Below are 18,328 nucleotides of genomic sequence, written 5' to 3'. Positions count from 1 at the left end.
ATTGATGACCCATTGCATAACCCTTAACCGAACCACTTTATTTCCAACTTTGAACAAAAAGTACTTTTTTAGAGGGAAAAATACAAATTTCAGCAAAAAAAGTAAAAAAAGGTGTGAAATAGATAAGTGCTTTTGACCAACACACGTCTTTAAATATATTATAGAAATACGAACAATATTGTTAGTCCAGACATGGATTGTCATTCTTGTCATAGTTTTTTACATGATGAATGCATAAAAAATGTGTGGATGTGCAAATATCGCAATAAGTTAGTTCGAACTGGGGTAATTTAAGCCATGTTAATTCTTATGAATAATAAAAAATAATGATGATAAAACATTATGATGAATAATAAAAAATAATAAAAATCAGTGTGGGGGTAGAAAGTTATATATAGGTGAAAAACATTTCCCAAGAATCAAATTTAAAGGCAAGGTACTTATTTCTACATTATTACTAGTCATATCAATTCTAACAATGTTAGAATTGATATGACTAGTAGTAATATCATGCAAAATGCAAAAAGTGTCACAACTTACGTTCCCCTACTGATGCTTTACAAGCTAGACAAGAGCGATCAACGCGAACATCGTGCACAATGCTACATGTAGATAGATTAGCATTATTTTAAGTGTTGCTTGAATTTTACCATTTCAGCAATTTTAAGACAAATATGCTACTGTTTTCCTTTAACATGTTTAATGAAATAGTGACCATGTGGAATGTGATAATTAGTTATATCATCGCTGCCTCGAATATATCGCTTCGGAAAGACATCAAAATCGCCCTGATTGGTTTGGCCCATCATTTGCATCAAATGGGGGATATATATTTGTATTGTACATTGGTTGACAGATATATGATATACAGAAGGGAAAGGACAGATATAATATTATAAAATGAATTCTCAGTTCATGTCTTCGAATTGCATTCTTTTATTACTCTGTATGTTTAACTTATTATGCATTGTAGCCAATTAAGACAATCATGACAATGGACCTGGAATATGTTGTAAAATTATGCGATAAAGCATAAATCGCAAATTGCTCTAATAAATCATAGCGATTTATTTATATATTATTTTTTTTTATTTACCCAGGGTGATCTCTTTAGTACAAAACTGCTTTAAAAGAGAGCCCTGTTAAAAAAAAACATATTACAATGATATACAATGTAAAAAGAGTAAAACATTACATACAGCATACAGAGAAAGTAACTATTGAATTAGGTACAATCACTTAACCCCCCCCCCCCCCATGAGGGGACGGATGCCAAATTGAGAAGTAAAGCACCATCGTACATAAGACCTTTGATGACAGTACACTTCATAGTTCATACAGCTTACATTCAAAATTTTAGAACGTTATTGATTAATCCTCGCTATCATATTGCATATTGAAATATTCTGTTCAAGTGAGCTAAGAACTATTTTAAAGATGTTTATATTGTTTTTCTCTCAAATCAAATAAATACAATAGAGTTCACAAAGTAATAATGTTAAAATCATTCGAACCAATTCCACGCAAAGAGATTTAAGCATTTACCTCAAATATCATTGACATTTTTTGTGCGTGTAAACCCATGCACCGGCTCGCTAGTCAGACACTCCAATTTTTCTCCGCGAAGTTAAAGGACAAGTCCACCCCAACAAAACGTTGATTTGGATAAAAAAAATCCAGCAAACGTAACACTGAAAATTTCATCAAAATCGGATGTAGAATAAGAAAGTTATGATATTTTAAAGTTTCGCTTAATTTCACAAAATAGTTATTCCCACATCCTAGTCGATATGCATATGAGGAGACTGATGACGTCATCCACTCACTATTTTGTATTATATTATGTGAAATATAAAATATTCTTATTTTCTCCCCATTGTCAAGTGAAACAAAGAACTCTCTGAACGTTTGGAATTAGCATTGTTTTATATGGATCAGTCAAGTTGGTCCTTATTGTCAAATCTGTAAATAAATGAAATATTGTATAATTCAAACAATAAAAAAACAAAAGAAATAGTGAGTGACATCATCGACTGTCTCATTTGCATGTCACTGAGTTGTGCATATCACTGTTTTGTGAAAAATAAACGAAACTTTAAAATGTCATAACTTTCTTATTTTACATCCGATTTTGATGAAATTTTCAGCGTGATGCTAGTTTGATTTTTCTCTATTTATTCAAATCTACATTTTTTCTGTGATGGATTGACCTTTAAGTCCGTCCTGGCAATTAGTGTGCATTTAATGACTTCAATTTTATCCACTGATCGTTGTTTTGCCTCGCGAGCTGGGGCAGCGTGTAAGCGCGACGCAGGATAATCCGCGAGCCGAGTCTGCACCGGCTCTTACCACGGTGATAGTGGTAGTATAGATATTGCTTTGAACGTGTTACTGGAATTAAACCATCTTTCTGCTTTCCCTTTATTTGCTAGGCATCATTAATGTGATTTATCCGCTTTTTTCCTTTTACAGTTTCTTTTATATCCATACATCATCCTTTCTTCTTATTTTATTATTTTGTTCTTTAAACCCATTCCTCGGCTCTACTGTGACATCGATTACACTCCTAAAACTTTGTTTAAAAAGATGCTTACCGTTGCAAGTTTAGCTTTAAGTAGCCTCTTATTTTCATATTTTCAGCTTTGCTTCCACCGCACATTTTGTCCATTTAACAAATCAGATCACCGTTTGATTCTGTCAGCATTTAGTGTTGATAATACGAATATATTATTATTTTTATTATTATTATCATTATTGTTTTTGCTATTATTATAATTATTATCAACATCATCATCATTATTATACATTTTTAACAGTTCTAAGGACAACGCTACATAGGCCTGTATTCTGAACTCAGGTATAAATTAAACCCTGGTTTAAAGTTGTGGTTTATAAAGTATGGAGAGCCAAATGGAGCACAAATCACTAACAGTACACATCCAATTCATTAACTTATTGGACACTCAAATTGTTCATAATTGTCTGGGAATGATAACTGAAGTATTTTTATTCATTATGAAAGCAGAAGAAAAAAACATAAGAAATATACAATATAAACAGAATTTTTGAAATTTTGGCTTCCATAATTTTAGCACAGAGTTAGACCGTGGTCTATAAAGTTAAATCTGACTTCAGAGTACGGGCCTTGGTGCTTAAAAATAATTAGCAATTTGACGTCATTGGTTTATAAATAGGCTGTAGTGATGACGTGCACAAAGTATTGGCTTCGCTATCACGTGACCATTCTCCCAATTTCCTCTTTGCCTTAATTAGATTGTGACTGTTTTTCGTCATCAAAGAATTTAAGTGTATTACCCCTATCCCTTTCAAAATAAGGATTATGATACCTTGGTTACCATAATATTCAACTTACGATAAAAATATATGTGATCATATATTTTCACACAAAACTTTGAAGGTTTGGGGAAATAACCATAATGATAAATAATAACCTCACATTATTTTAATCGACTAGGTATACTACTATATCTCGCCTTGACATCATCGCCTATCAAATAGATTACATCACGTTGAACCGTTCATTTCACATCACCTTCATAAAAAAGTATAGTGTAAACATACGTGGCATCTTAACACGATACTGCTAACCTACTCTTAATCTTTCTTCTTTTTTTGCCAATTTTTAAGGCAGAAAACTGAACAAGCCTGGGTTCCCATTCTTTTGCATTTTTTTAGAAATCAAAAGTTATCTTATTTTGGTTTTGTATTCAGTGGTTTTTATTTTTCTTTGACATTTATGCAAAATGAGATACACATCGTATAGCAGGCACATTTCACAACTTATGAAGTAAATATAACTATCTTGTTTTATTTTCTGTCTTTCTGTAAGCACTGAAATGATAATATGTCACTTTATTTTATTTTGGTATCATCTCTTATTAAGTAATATACATGTATCACTAACGGTGTATTAAGGTGAACTGCGTTTCACATAATCTTATAAATAATGAAATTGATATCGATAACAGTAAGAAGAATGAATTCAACACAAAATAGTTATCGAATCGAAGCCGTGAAACGTCATGAGAATGCAAGTTTTAATCGATCATTTTCACTCCGCCTTTGCTATTTGATTATTATATTCTTTTCAGCCCGCTCTTTTATTTTGCGTAATTATTTTATCACTATTCAGTGATTTTTTTTAATTAATTTCTTTTCCTTAATTTGACAAGATTAATAGATACAAAAAGATAGAGACACAAAAGTATAGTGAAGGCTTGTGAGAGAGGAGGATGACAAAATGTAAAAGGAATATGACATTGGTAGATAATGAAAAATATATACATGTATATTGAGGTAGGGCTATAATGTCAAAACCTACAGTGCTGCGCACTCGCCTTAAATTTATTTAAAACCAAGAGTAAATCGAATAATAGAGGAGTTCGAATTCAAGAGGTCGAGCTATTCTAGGGCAATCCCCTAAGGACAATTACGATTAATAATTACAAACTTTACAGTCATATCTTGAGCTTTATTTTTCTTGGCAATTTCGATTCTCCAATTTCTTTTTATAATTTTGACTTCCTTTATTCATTTTGTATTTTGGGGTACAGGAAACTGAATCGTTCGGCTTCTCAAAATTTTGATGCGTTGTTGTCTTCGGATGAGATATACATTCACAGTTACAATTGGATGGAAAACGTGATTTAAACTAAGTGACAAAGAAAGAAGATCATGATCGACACCCCCCCCCCCCCCGCCGGTCGCGAAATTATTTTTCCCACCGCAGTTTCATGCGCGTGGACTTCAAAACAAAATTATTTGTTAACGATGCCATGAATGAATCAGCACACTAAAATTGCCGGGTCCCTTACATCATGTACTTAGGCCTCAGGCTTAGATCTATATCTAGATCCATTTCTTAAACACTTATCTAATTGTCTTAAATGACAAGACAAAATGCTAGGCTAGCTAGAGCATTAACTTTATTTCAAATCTGGACCTGTCTAATGTCATGGACCATGATTAACTTAGAACTGGTTAAAATTCCGAACTATACGTCAGACCAATGTGCTTAGTAGCATTGGTTTAAGTGATACCCGCGGGGTTTATCCATATATAGAACTAGTCGTAGATCTAAATAAATTTAGTTTAGATCTAGTCTATAGATCTTGATAGACTCTGATCTAGCCTCCACTGTATCGGCATTGAAGGTATTAAACCCAGGCATAAATTAACGCCACGTCAGTGCACAGAAAGTTCTTAAACTGCTTCTAATCACGCGGCCAGCATTTTTAATCACAGAGTAACTCTAAACTCCAAAATTAAACTCCAAATTTTTATTGTTCGAAATGGATATGAAATGAAATATTCCGAAAATTTGTTTTGCCCATTTAATCGTGGGTCGGGCAGCCGCTATGTAGCGCCAGATCGACAAGGCTCTATCTCTTTAATCAACTTCCATCTTTTAACGTCCTTGGTCTGACGCGGCCGGGGTTTGAACTCCCGACCTCCCGGTTGTGAGACGGACGCTCTACCAACAGAGCAAACACACCGGTTTTCTCTTGATTAACAAAATTTGGATTGATGTGCATTTTCTTTACCAATCAAGTTATTGCATTTCCCGTACTCAAAATCGGCAATTGTTTGTGTTACTAGTTCTTTATACGGACTAGAAATATTAAACCAAGCCATGCTACCAAGGTCATTGGTCTAACGTAAGTAGACGTAAAGTTCGTAATTTTAACCAGTTCTAACCGTGGCATTAGACAGGTCCAGATTTGAGATAAAGTTAATGGGTAGCCTAGGCTAGCCCTATAGTCTAGCCTAGCACTAATTTTCTTGTCATTAATTGCAATTTGATAAGTGTTTACGAATTGGATCTAGATATAGATCTAAGCCTTAGGCTTATGTACATGGTGTAAGGGTACCGGAAATTTGAGGATGTTTATTCATTCGTCGCAACGTTAACGTGAAGAGCGGCCACAAATAATTTTACTTTGTCTACGCGCATGCGAACTCTTATTCCGAAGACGCAATCTGTGAATATTCATATTGGCTTCCGGAACTGTGGTGGGGAAAAAAATGTCCCCGGTCGTTGCCCATGATTCAGTCTGCATACGTCACTAGAGAAAAATCAGTAATCACATCACGAAAAGAACAGAAGATATTTCATGGATGAAATGAGTTAAAAGAACTTCATGTTGACAAACCCATAAATGATTCAAATGATTTGTATTCGTTTGTATATATTGGGCATGGGTTTTCGACAAGACCACAGCCATTACAGCAGGGGAGGGTGATAGAATGGGAGGGGTGATATGGAAAGGGGTAATAGAAGGGGGGTCCTGAATTATCTTTGCATACGGGCATGCATGGCGGGTGCGTGAGACGGGGGCAGGAAGATTAACGTTTTACGTGCTTCCGCTATTTTGTTACGTTCTGCCACTGCTGACACTGGCTGGCTCAACCCATTCCAGATCATAGACGAGTATTCTTACATCGTTTCCTATTACATCGACTTATCTCCGCTGGCTTCAACTAATAACGGGACAGTGCCCCTGTTTCATCTGTAGACAAGTGGATGCAAGCTCTTTCAACTTATTTCAGATATTTTATGGGAAAATATTCACACCTGCCATTGCTGTTATCACTAACCTACAAAGAAAGTGGATGTGTATAAGGTGACTTCTATCATGCAAAATTTCAGACCTAATCTCTTTTGAAGATTAATATTGCTTTAACTGTTCCTTTAGTCATTTGAAGTGAATTGGGACGATGAGGATTGTTTTACTCGTGTGTTTTCTATCTGGACTATCTGTGCGAGATGTAACGAGCAATCCTGTCAATTGTGCGTAAGTATATAAACTTGATAACTTTTCCAAGTAACATGTTTGTAATATTATGAAAATTCGCTTCATACTTATTGCTCATACGACACGTGACTAAGCATTTTGTAATCCGCATTATATATTGCTTGCTTTACTATTTGCAACTGTCGTGGAATTAGTCATTCTTTTTTATGACATTTGATTACCAATATGTATCTTTAGTAGATTCCCGAAGGTGAAACGATTAGCACAACTGCAAATTTTACTGGGAGAAATTTGACTTTTTTCGTAATGAATGTGATTCTCCATGTACATGATGGGTATCACTAAACATGCAGTTTATGTCATTATGTGACTGATTTTTTTTATCCATGGATGAGTAGCAAAAATGGGAGTGATGATCAATTCAAGATTTGAAATAGTTATTTTCCTGATTTAAATGTACAGAAACGTATTCATGTCTTATAAGCTACAATTGCTCAAACTTTATATATGTATGTACAGGATGTATGTATATATATTCGGAAAGACGAACAAATACAGGAAGGGGATACGTTCATGTTATTGTGGTTATTTTACGAACAATCGAAAAAAAAACCGGCATTAATTAAAAATGGTCAAATCTTTGAAGGGAAATTTCTAAATATCAAACATTGAAGTTGCCACTTATATCTTTTATTGATAAGTTGGTGTTATTTGAAAATGGGTCGTTTGTAACTTGTTTTTTTTTTCACTTAAAGTTGAAAGACACACACACTCAGAAATACTAGTAATCTATTACGATCGAACCCTAATATATTATGGGTTTATTAATGTGAACTTGATTCGCATCTTGTGAATCGCAGCTGATAGTTTCACTATAAATTACAGTTAAATGTCAAGAACTATTATTAAGAACTTAGGAAGGTCTTCGATTTGCTTTATACCCCGTTGTGCCTCATCACGTGACCACGGCTTCATCATCTAGGGCTAATTGAATCCCGGAAACACAGTTGTGTCAGAAACGTTTCCCCGTCATCATGGTGAGGGGAGCATGGGACAAGAAATATTTGACTTTTTAGTTATCCGGTTTACAATTACACATTCTTAGCCAACTTTTGATCCCTTAATCCTTTTTCCGCGCCCCTATTTAATTTCCATGCCCGTTGTATTCATATCGGGGTCGAGGGATAAAGTGCTTGCGCATGTGTTTATATTTGGCTAGTCCTTTCACGGCATGATCTTATATCCGAGAGACTTAGATATATTCTGAGGATCATATTTTGGTGGAATTATTATTGAAATATCATATGTACAAATCAGCGGTTGATATTTCGGGAATTTAAGGGAACAAGTGCTTAACGTTTTCATATCAAATAAAATTTCCGTATTAAAGATAATGTGATTTGATTATCTAAACATTTATGGATATCTAAGTATTCGATTCTGTACCACACAATTGATAACGTTAATTACTACTGAAGAATAAAACACTACCAATGGTTTGTCGTACCCTGGAGCTATCAGAGCTCCTAATTTGTCGTAATATATAAAGTTTTTATTCCTATTTCCCCACGATGAATCCGTAGTTATTGCTTTCCTTGGGAATAATGTTTAATTATGGGAGAACATGATTTTCTTGCCATTTTAAGCTGGCTTTGTATAGTTCTACTTCGTTTACCTGCATTGAATAGCTCCAGTGATTTGACCAATAAAAATGTTTAAAAAAAAGTTCAAGAATCTAAAGCTTGTAAGAGGATTCTTTACATATTCTTGTGATAATCGTAAAAATTTCCATTCAACAGTCCGCGATATATTACGAATCACCTTGACGATCATTTTGTATCATATTTTATCTTGCAGCAATCATGGACAATGGTTAGGCACGAATATCAACTGTCTACAAATAGGTAAATAACTTTTAAATTCAATAAATGGAGTTCCAGTTAAAGCGTTAACGTTAACCGTAACACAATCGTAATAATAATCTTTCGAAATTCAACGACAATTCCACTGACGTTAACTTTTATAAACGTTGAAATGTAGAAATAATTTCCTGGGAATGTGAAATTATATCAATATGTGGAAGGTCGTCGGGGAAGTGTAACAATGTATGAATGAAACATTTAATTAATGTTGAAGATTATGATAGGCATAAATTTGCGGAAATGTAAACGTGATATCTGTTAGTGACACAATCATTATTTTGATCTTCATAGAAATAGAGATCTCCATGACCATACGTAATGTGTATCCATGTATTTGTTTCTATCCATATAACAGCGAGGGCATGATGGATAACAGATTATTGTTGTGAATGGGTGATTTAATCATTATAGACAACATAACGGGGTACAGTTTTGACAAATTTGAAATCAAACATTTTTAGAAAATGGAGGTTTCATTCAATCAATAATAGCGTTAGGGAACATTATAATAGATTAAGTTTCTTAGTTTCGTTTCTTTATCCATTCCAGGAAATATCTCTACAATTAAATATTAAAGACAAATAAAGCATATTTTTAAATCTGTTCGTCTTCAAGGTCCACAACAAAAGAGAGAGAAACCCGAACTCCCTGAAAAACCCGAGAGACCGGAAAGACCGGAGAGACCGGAATTCCCCGAGTCGGAGTTGTACGAGCCGGAAGAACCGGACGTCGAAGAACCCGAATACCGAGGACTGGGATGGGGTACTCCCAGACCGTGTCCGCCAGGGAACAAGAATTGCAATCGAGGTGGAAATGGGGGTAATTAACGAATCTATGATGGTGGTGATGCTGGTGGTGGTGAAGGCATAAGACAGTGTCGATGATGGTGGTAAGAATAGTGATCGAGGCGGTAGTAAAGGTGGATGTGGACTGGAGGTGTTGCCAGATGGTGACGATAGTGGTAATATGATGATTTAAAGTGGTGGATAATTTTGTGAAAATACGCAAAAAATATGATATATAGGCCTACTTACACATCAGTTTGCATCTTTGATAAAAATGATGTAGGCCTACAGAGTTCATGATTATGATTTTTTTTTTATAATGGCTATGACGATGGCGATGCTGCTGATGATGATATTGTTGCTGATGATGTAGATAGTGTTTATGATGACAACGACGTACATAATATGAGAGAGTACGGCAATGGTCAGCACAAAATCGTGTGCCCTCTTTAGATCTCTATTTTAAAGCTTTTGAACATCATAGCCCTCTTTAGATCTCTATTTTAAAGCTTTTGAACATCATAGCCCTTTAACCAGCATCACTACGTGATACGACAGAATGAATCCATGACACGTTTTGCTGCTTAGATTGGTAGTAAGTGGTGGCGTTTGAATGTAGGCTAAGAACTCAGAGATAATAACATTAAAAGAGAAGTGTGATACCATAATAAGAAACATTAGCGAAGGGCTGCGGTTTGGGGGGAAATATTCAGTTTCATGAAAATAATAAAAATGGGAATTTCAAACTAAGATAGGAATTAAGATACCAATCCTAGGCAACGTTTAACCGATTTCAATTAAGTGGGTCTCTTGGTGGATTATCAGCACTCCCAAAGATGTAAGTTCGAATTTATACAGAAAACGGTTAGTAGTGGACAGTTGTTATATACAAAATGGTGATTTTCGAGACGTTTGGTAACAATTTTCTTTTATTTGATTTTTGCAGGTTCTAATGGAGTTATGGGAGTTTACAAGGCAGCAGCGTTCATTGGCGTTGCTATCCTCATTGCAATATTGGTTACCATTCTCAGCCTCGTGATATATTGTGTATGGAAACGAAGACGAGATATACGTCCTACTCATATCAATAATGGGTTAGTAATTACGAAGTTGGATAGTCAAAAATATGTGATTATTGATATTCATGATATATCCTTGATTAATGATAAAGGAATACACTGCCAATAATTACATTCGTTTTTCCTTCTCTTGGAACTGATTCGTAATCGTAAACATACCCTTTTTGATAGAGAAGTTGAAATGAGATGATTACTAATCGCAGGTTGACGCCTGTGGAATACATGATATAAGTGTTTATGATAACTATAAACTTATTCTGTATTTGTCTAATACGTATATTTGCTTTCTGCGCCATTATGGTATAGCAGGCTAATCCTATCGCTATGCTTTTTATTTTGTTGCTTCTTTATGATTTGCTATCACACTAATTATAGGAATGGAACCGTTGAATACGTCAATCATGTAAAGGTAACTCCTCTCTACATGTTATACCCCGCTTAACATCCCCATATTAAAAAGTATGTTTTGGCTAATTACAGCACTAGAGTAAAGCTAAGATTGGTGTTTGGTTGAAAATTTTCTCCCTGACAGTATAAAGATATCGAATGCGAGCAATGGATACGCCACACCCGGTGGAAAGTGCTCCTTGGGAGTAGGTGGGTCTGGTAAGAATAACAACTTTTTAACCCTCTCTGTGATTAAACCCTTTTTTAAATCTTTTTTGATGTTGCATGATGAACACAGCTGACTCTATGATATAAGTTGTGCGCCTGCATGTCCCATGGTTTTTCTCAGTATTTCCATTCCCTTTGCTTTTTCTTCTCCCTTTTTTATTTATATTATATTATTTATTTGTATTGCTTGCTAGCTGACGTTCGGGGGGGGGGGTATTCACAAATGGTAGGCCAATTAGTGTGACTATTTCTTAAAAAATTCAACAATCAATAAATATAATATTGATTGATACATTGGTAGCTATGAATCGCAGACCATAATCCTTTGAATAACGAATTATAGTGCAATGTACATGTACCTTTCATTTTCTCATTTCGATTCACAGTAATTATATGTTTCTTGTGGCTAATAAAGTAAAGTTGCAAATGTGGCATACTAACGGACCCCATTCCATGCAGACATAATAAAATTGGTGTACCAGCTTCTGTCAAGTTTTCTTAATTTTATAGAACGATTTTATATAAAACAATTCTCCACGACTTACGAATCAGACAATAGTGAACATTATTTCCGAATATAAAAATAAGTTAAGATAACCTTTTAATAACTTGGAATGAAGGGTGAAGTTCAACACCAGCACATGACCGGTGTTCGTGTGAGTCAATGATCAGTAATCAAATTAAGAATAACAGGCCATGTGTGTCACTTATCAACATAGGTTAGCCTCCTACGTCAATCCACCTAACAACTCATAAATATCTCAAATAATAATCCTACCTGCGTGAAAGTCAGTCACTAACTCATGGACCCTGTCAGATTGCCCCAAATGAGGATTTAAGCGATCAACCATGATATACAATACCTTTATTTAGTTGCGTTTGAATATTTGTGAGGTAGTATGGCATCATTGATAACCATTCAGCCAATAGTTATCGTTTACTAGGTCTGACATCAAGCATGAGGAAACAGTCAAAAAGTAGATAGACAGTTGGCAAATTTATTTACCCATTTACTTAGAAAAATTTGCTGACTCCAAAAGTTGAAAGGGGGGGGGTATAAGAAGGAAATATTGAAGTGACAACACCCACACACAAATACCCCTCACGTGTATTTTTATACTAGGCATCACTAATATCTCGTATGATAAGGGGCGGTGTGTTGTTGCGGGTATTGAACCCACGATCCGCATATTTAGGAAGACTGCCTTTAACCATCGCCTTTGTTTCGACCACTGCCTTTCCTCAACTCTCCAAGCCCATACATACAGATCATCTCGTCCACAACTCCATGCATACTTGCGTTCACCCCACACCCTCACCCACGCTTGCACACACACACACACACATTCCCCACGCACACTTCCTTGCATAGATCATGTAGATATGCAACAACAAAAAACCAGCCCTGTCAACCATGCACATTCGCAAGCATTTTATCACACCATCTCCTCTCCATAATATACGGTAAAAATGCTGGTAACTCCTTGGCAATATTGTATCTTTCAAACATACCCACAGACTTTAACGCACGAATCTGTCCACACACTCCCGCAAAGGCGTAAACACACACAAACACTTACCCACATACGCAACCACACCGACCTCATACGCATTTATAAACACACCCGCATTTTCTTCACCACAAATGCCTTCCCGAATGCACACACGCATGAATAAACGATTTGCTTTCACTGCTACATTTACTTTAAAAGTTTGACAAGAAAGACAGCTACCAGTAGCATGTCACTTGACATCAGGTATCGTGGTCGCAAACATGAAAGACCCCTTGTGGATTGACTTTCGAGAAAGTACATTTATTCGTCACCGCCTATATTAATGGTGTAGCTTGGATTGGCCTTTCCCCTCAAAAGAGGGTAATTGCTACCGGAGGTGTTACAGCTCCTGAACTTCTTTTTTTTAGAGGATAGGTCACATGGTAAATTGCCAATTCGTCTACTGCCATCCCGTCCACTCACCACATGGTCTACATTCATTTCGTCTAATGCCATTTCGTCCATCAACATTTCGTCTACCACCCATTTCGTCCAATCACCATTTCGTCTAATAGCCATTTAGTCTAATAGCCAGTTAGTCTATACCCAATTCGTCTACAACCATTTCGTCTACCAACCATTTCGTCTAAATCCATTTGTTCTAATGCCAAATCGTCCATTAACCAGTTCGTCCACCGTTCATTTGGTCCAATAGCCATGTCGGCTAATTTCAGTTGGTCCAATATCCACATCGTCTACTTATCAACTCGTCCAATTGCCATTTCGTCTAATAGTCATTTCGTCCATCAACCATTAGGTCCAATAATCAGTTCGTCTACCAACCAAATCGTCTACTAACCATTTCGCCCAATTCCCAAATCGTCCAATAGCCATTTAGTCTAATAGCCATAAACCGGTCACATCGATATTCGATAAGAATTATTGTATGTGTTCTTCCGTCCTTCTTATCTAGTAGTACCCTCAACTACATGTACTTTTCTACTCCATAATCGACCATCATGACCAGTGACCACTATTCTACAATCTGTTCATGATGATCTAAAGTTAAAGTGACCAGGTTACGTCAGAAATAAAAGTATTGCAAGAGCTCGAGGAAAAGTAATTCACCTGAAACAGAATGGGAGTTTCATTCTCCTTTATTCAACTTAAATCTGCAAACCATCATGATGATAATTCCAATCAATTCCTATTGGATAAACTTGTAATTACAGCCAATTCCCTGTTAGTTTGCTTTTTTATAAAGAAAAGAAAGGATTTTTGATTAAATCGTAAAATGTATACAATAAAAAAATATTTTTCATACAATTCAACAATTTTATATCATAAAACTAGCTTAAAGGGGAATGAAACCTTTGGAACAAATAGGCTTGTGTAGAAACAGAAAAATCAAAGAATAAGAATAAAGAAAGTTTGAGCAAAATCGGACAAATAGTGAGAAAGTTATGAGCATTTGAATATTGCAATCACTAATGCTATGGAGATCCTCACATTGGCAATGCGACAAGGATGTGTGATGTCACTGATGAACAACTTTCCCTTTGGTGGACTATAAAATACCCTCAAAATGTCTCTTTGCTTTTTCTTATGATGATACAAACTCTTTATCCATGATGTATTCTAAAAAAATATGTATTACATGCCCTCATGTAGACAGAATACATGATTTATAGATAGATGTGATAAAAGAGGCAATTCTAGTGAAATATATACTAAAGTAATGGGGAAAGTTGTTCACAAGTGACATCACACATCTTTGTCGCATTGCCAATTTGCTATCTCCATAGCATTAGTGATCGCAATATTCAAATGCTCATAACTTTCTCATTATTTGTCCGATTTTTCTCAAACTTTCGTTGATCTGTTTGTTTGATTTTTCTGTTTTCACACAAGCTATCTTGTTCCAATGGTTTCATTCTCCTTTCAGGCATATCACTAATATTTGCTTTTGGCTTTAAGGTGATTTACCCAAAACTTGAAACAGGTTTCAAGCAATAGAAAATGTTATCCAACTTTTAACAGGTAAGCTGCCTCATTTCAAGTACCGGGTATACATACAATTATACACGATTGTACAGCGTGTTACATCAAACTTCCCCCTTTATTTTTTTCAGTCGGTACGGTGGCGTTCTCAAGTGAGAGTCATAAAAATTATAGGATTCATAATATTAGTCATTTAATCTTCTTCCCTGTGGTTTGGAATATGAAGTCAAGTAGTTATGTTTAAGATTATCACCTATTTCCAGTGCCCTTGGATGAGAGAGGAAATCCCCTACCTATATAGATTCTTATCTTAATGTATTGACGTTTACTGCGTTTATTTGGGAATGACGTAAGAGTGATGTTGCAATGATCCACTTTAAATAGTCGTGTTATAATAAACGTATACGTCAAACACGTGATGTATGTGTCACAATATGACAAAAGGTAAAAGGTGACGAGTTGTATGCACTCTACATGCAATTCGAGAGTTCAGGCCACAAACTCTTTATTCATATAACATCATTATCTTGAATATCTAAATTAATGTTAGGGTATTGTTTCATTGCAATTAAATTCATAAATAGATAAATAAATGTCTAAATAAATCATATTTACAACAATCACAACCATGTTTCATGTCGACAGTTACACATACATGTAACGGTTGTGTTTGTATTTCACACGTATAAAGTGCAGCTAATGATATCAGAATAGAATTGGAAAATACATTTTTCGCTGAGCTTGGTGACCGTACAAAATGTTCGAATTTGCAAGGAAATCGTAGTAATAGAACGGTTCCGGAAATGAGAGCGTTCTATTTCTAGTCGCCTTAGTTGGGGATCATGGCCAACGCGCCGTGTATTTGGACGATGATAGCATTAATGCTTAATTAACGTTTCCTGGGTTGTAGTTTCTGGTATAATTGAACTTGATTTTTCTTTGTAGTTTCCGATCTTTATCAGGGCAACTTGACTATAGGAAAGAGATTAGCGAAACGAACACTCCCTGTATTCTGTATTACTCAATGGTTAGGCATCATTGACCCCCCCCCTCGCTCTCTCCCTCTTATTTTTGAATAATTATTTTCTGTAATAATGATTCAATATTTGTTTCATTAGAATGATGATATCCAAGACGGTAGTTAAGAAATGCTGGATAATGTATATGAAGAATGCTTCGTTGTAAATGCTGATTAATCTAAGAAGTTATCACACTGTATTTAACAAGGAGTAATACCTTTCTGTTTTATGTGACGTTAACATTCTAATGCGTTGTGGTAATAATCATTAAAAAATATCCTTTTTGTATTTACAGACATTGTGTATGATTTATGATAATCATAATGAATAGTTGTGTTTTGTTTATTCAGGGTATTGATATGTGTTACATTTGTATAAGTCAAATTCATCAAAACAAATATGCCTCTATTAAAAAGACAATTAAGCCTACGATAAAAATTTGAAATACATTTATGTTGGCCTACAACGGAAATAGATCATTATGTTGTACAAATGGCTATTTTTCCATTTTCTTTGAATACAATTTTCAGTTTGATACAATGAATCACGATTCTTTCAAATTTTCACATTAATATATTTCCGATATATTAGCGTTTACAATCCAATTCACCTACTCGTACTGAGGTATTATTTTCCTTCCAACTATCCTCTGCTTTTTCTCTTGATTTTGCGTTACAGGTGCTATATGCACATGCACGAACACCGGCCACCAGTGTTGCGAACAAACTAAGGTATCACGACAAAATCAGCATGACAACACACACCACTACGCCGGTCCGTCACACAACACGGCACAATCTTCCACTCCAGTAAGCAGAAAACCGCAAGTCATTCCATATGCGCAGTCAGAGGCATATCCAAGCAGAAGTGACAAGACTGCTGATAACGACGACAACCTCAGAGGATACATGGGCCTGATAAAAAGTCGTCCTGAAGGCGATCCAAAACACCCAACCCCACCTAACCATCCTCGAACTGGTATAACACAGGCAGTAAATCACGAATACCACTTGCCACACCATGGTTCAGCCATTGTAGGAACGCCACGAATCAATCATCCAAGAGAGCCGCAGCAGACACACGCCCTCTCCGGTAGCCGCGATCGCCAGTCACCCGATGCAGATCCTTATTATTTTAAGTTGGATGATAGCCCGAACACGGTCCAACCAAGATCGATGATGCCAGATGGTAATGTTCCTGACCTCATTGCGAACCGGCCTCTGCCATCCAAAGAGTTGATACAGGAGAGATCCCCACTCGCCTCTGACGAACGAATGATGCAGAAAGGTCTTTCAACGCAAAGGGGAGGATATGATGCCATTTTTGTACAGGATGGCTCGGGCTCTGAGGTTTCTCCGCATAATATCCATGCAGCTGAAGAAAGTTACGATAAATTAGACCGGTCGAGAAAATCGTTCAGACCCAGAGATAATAATGGAGATTATAACACGATATCCCTCGACGTACTCAAGATGTAACATTGTCACTAATAAGACTGCAGTCTGTGTAAATGCAATTGAGAAACAACAAGTTGATTTCCAAATAATCAAATGAAAGTTGATATACAAATTGAAATTATGAAAAATCCGTCTTTACTGACTTAATATCAAAAGAAATTGATACCCTGCATTTCTTTTCCCATGGAATTCCATATTACATCCATTCCTGTTGAATCTTATTATTCAAAAGCTTTTTTGCTGAAGTTTGTTTTGAAAAACTAAAATCTACTGCAAATGAGAAGCACTCACTAAATGCCATGTACTCACAAGCAATAAGGAAAAATCATACAAGCTCGAGCATTACACCTATATTCTCATTCCAATCGAATGGACAAATAAGAAAAATTTCGACATCTTAAAGTTTCGTTATTTTCAGTTTATATTGGCACATCCTGTTCTCTATTTAAATGTGAATGCTAATGATGTTATACATTCATTATTCAGTTTTTATTTTCTTATATCATCATATATTATATATTTCTATTCATATTTATAATTCAATTATTTATTAATGGTAAAGAATCACTCTAGGGGAAAATGATAAAATATAGTAACAACCGATGTTTCATAAGGAATTAAACGAAGCTCAATCTTATTTGAGGAAAAACTGTAATTATTTGATATATAAAAAAACTGAACACGAAAAGAACTGAGTGCACTCAGTGGCGTTCTCATTTGTATACATCGCGATGTCCATATATGTTTTGTGAATATATGCAAAAAATGAAATTCCAACCTTTTTTTCTTCATTTTTTATTACATCAGATTTTAATTATATCTTCCAGAGTTTTCTTTTTTCTCTATAAGTTTCATTCAACTTCCCGTTTACGATGATCTTGAATTGATTTGATTTTATTTTATTGTTTACTTCTGCAATTACATCATTCGTATATAAAACATTTTCCATAACTTAACATAGTATATTGAGAACTTTTTTGGCATGAATCATAACTAAGTGTATTAAAATTATCATTACAAACAAAACTGATCTCATACCAAATTAGTTAACATTTACAATTTGCAGTAGAAGGATTGTCATCATAAGCAGATTGCTTGAAAAAATGACAACCCCAGTCAATCTTCAGTTGTCATTTAGATTTACATACCCGTTTAAAAGATATATGAAGAGAGAATTATAT

The 18,328-nt window shown here is 35.3% G+C and overlaps 1 protein-coding gene across 1 annotated transcript; it reads left to right on the top strand.

The window, feature by feature from the left end:
* Nucleotides 1-5,866: 5,866 nt before the first annotated feature.
* Nucleotides 5,867-18,101, top strand: LOC121410815. Its single transcript, XM_041603127.1, has 6 exons — nt 5,867-6,815; nt 8,634-8,680; nt 9,314-9,517; nt 10,430-10,577; nt 11,095-11,168; nt 16,369-18,101. The coding sequence occupies exons 1-6, from the start codon at nt 6,739-6,741 to the stop codon at nt 17,166-17,168; spliced, it is 1,350 nt and encodes a 449-aa protein (XP_041459061.1). The 5' UTR covers nt 5,867-6,738; the 3' UTR covers nt 17,169-18,101.
* The last annotated feature ends 227 nt before the right edge of the window (nt 18,102-18,328 follow it).

Source organism: Lytechinus variegatus, chromosome 3 (genome assembly GCF_018143015.1).
Source record: "Lytechinus variegatus isolate NC3 chromosome 3, Lvar_3.0, whole genome shotgun sequence".
NCBI classification, from domain to species: Eukaryota; Metazoa; Echinodermata; class Echinoidea; order Temnopleuroida; family Toxopneustidae; genus Lytechinus; species Lytechinus variegatus.
Note: the sequence above shows the minus strand (reverse complement) of the source record. Positions and strands in the feature narration are given on the sequence as shown.

Excerpts from the sequence above, each read along its gene's own strand:
- LOC121410815 (XM_041603127.1), top strand. The coding sequence starts at position 6,739 with ATGAGGATTGTTTTACTCGTGTGTTTTCTATCTGGACTATCTGTGCGA. Across the intron at positions 6,816-8,633 it reads AGCAATCCTGTCAATTGTGC|CAATCATGGACAATGGTTAG; the intron begins GTAAGTATATAA and ends TTTATCTTGCAG. Across the intron at positions 11,169-16,368 it reads CTTGGGAGTAGGTGGGTCTG|GTGCTATATGCACATGCACG; the intron begins GTAAGAATAACA and ends TTTGCGTTACAG.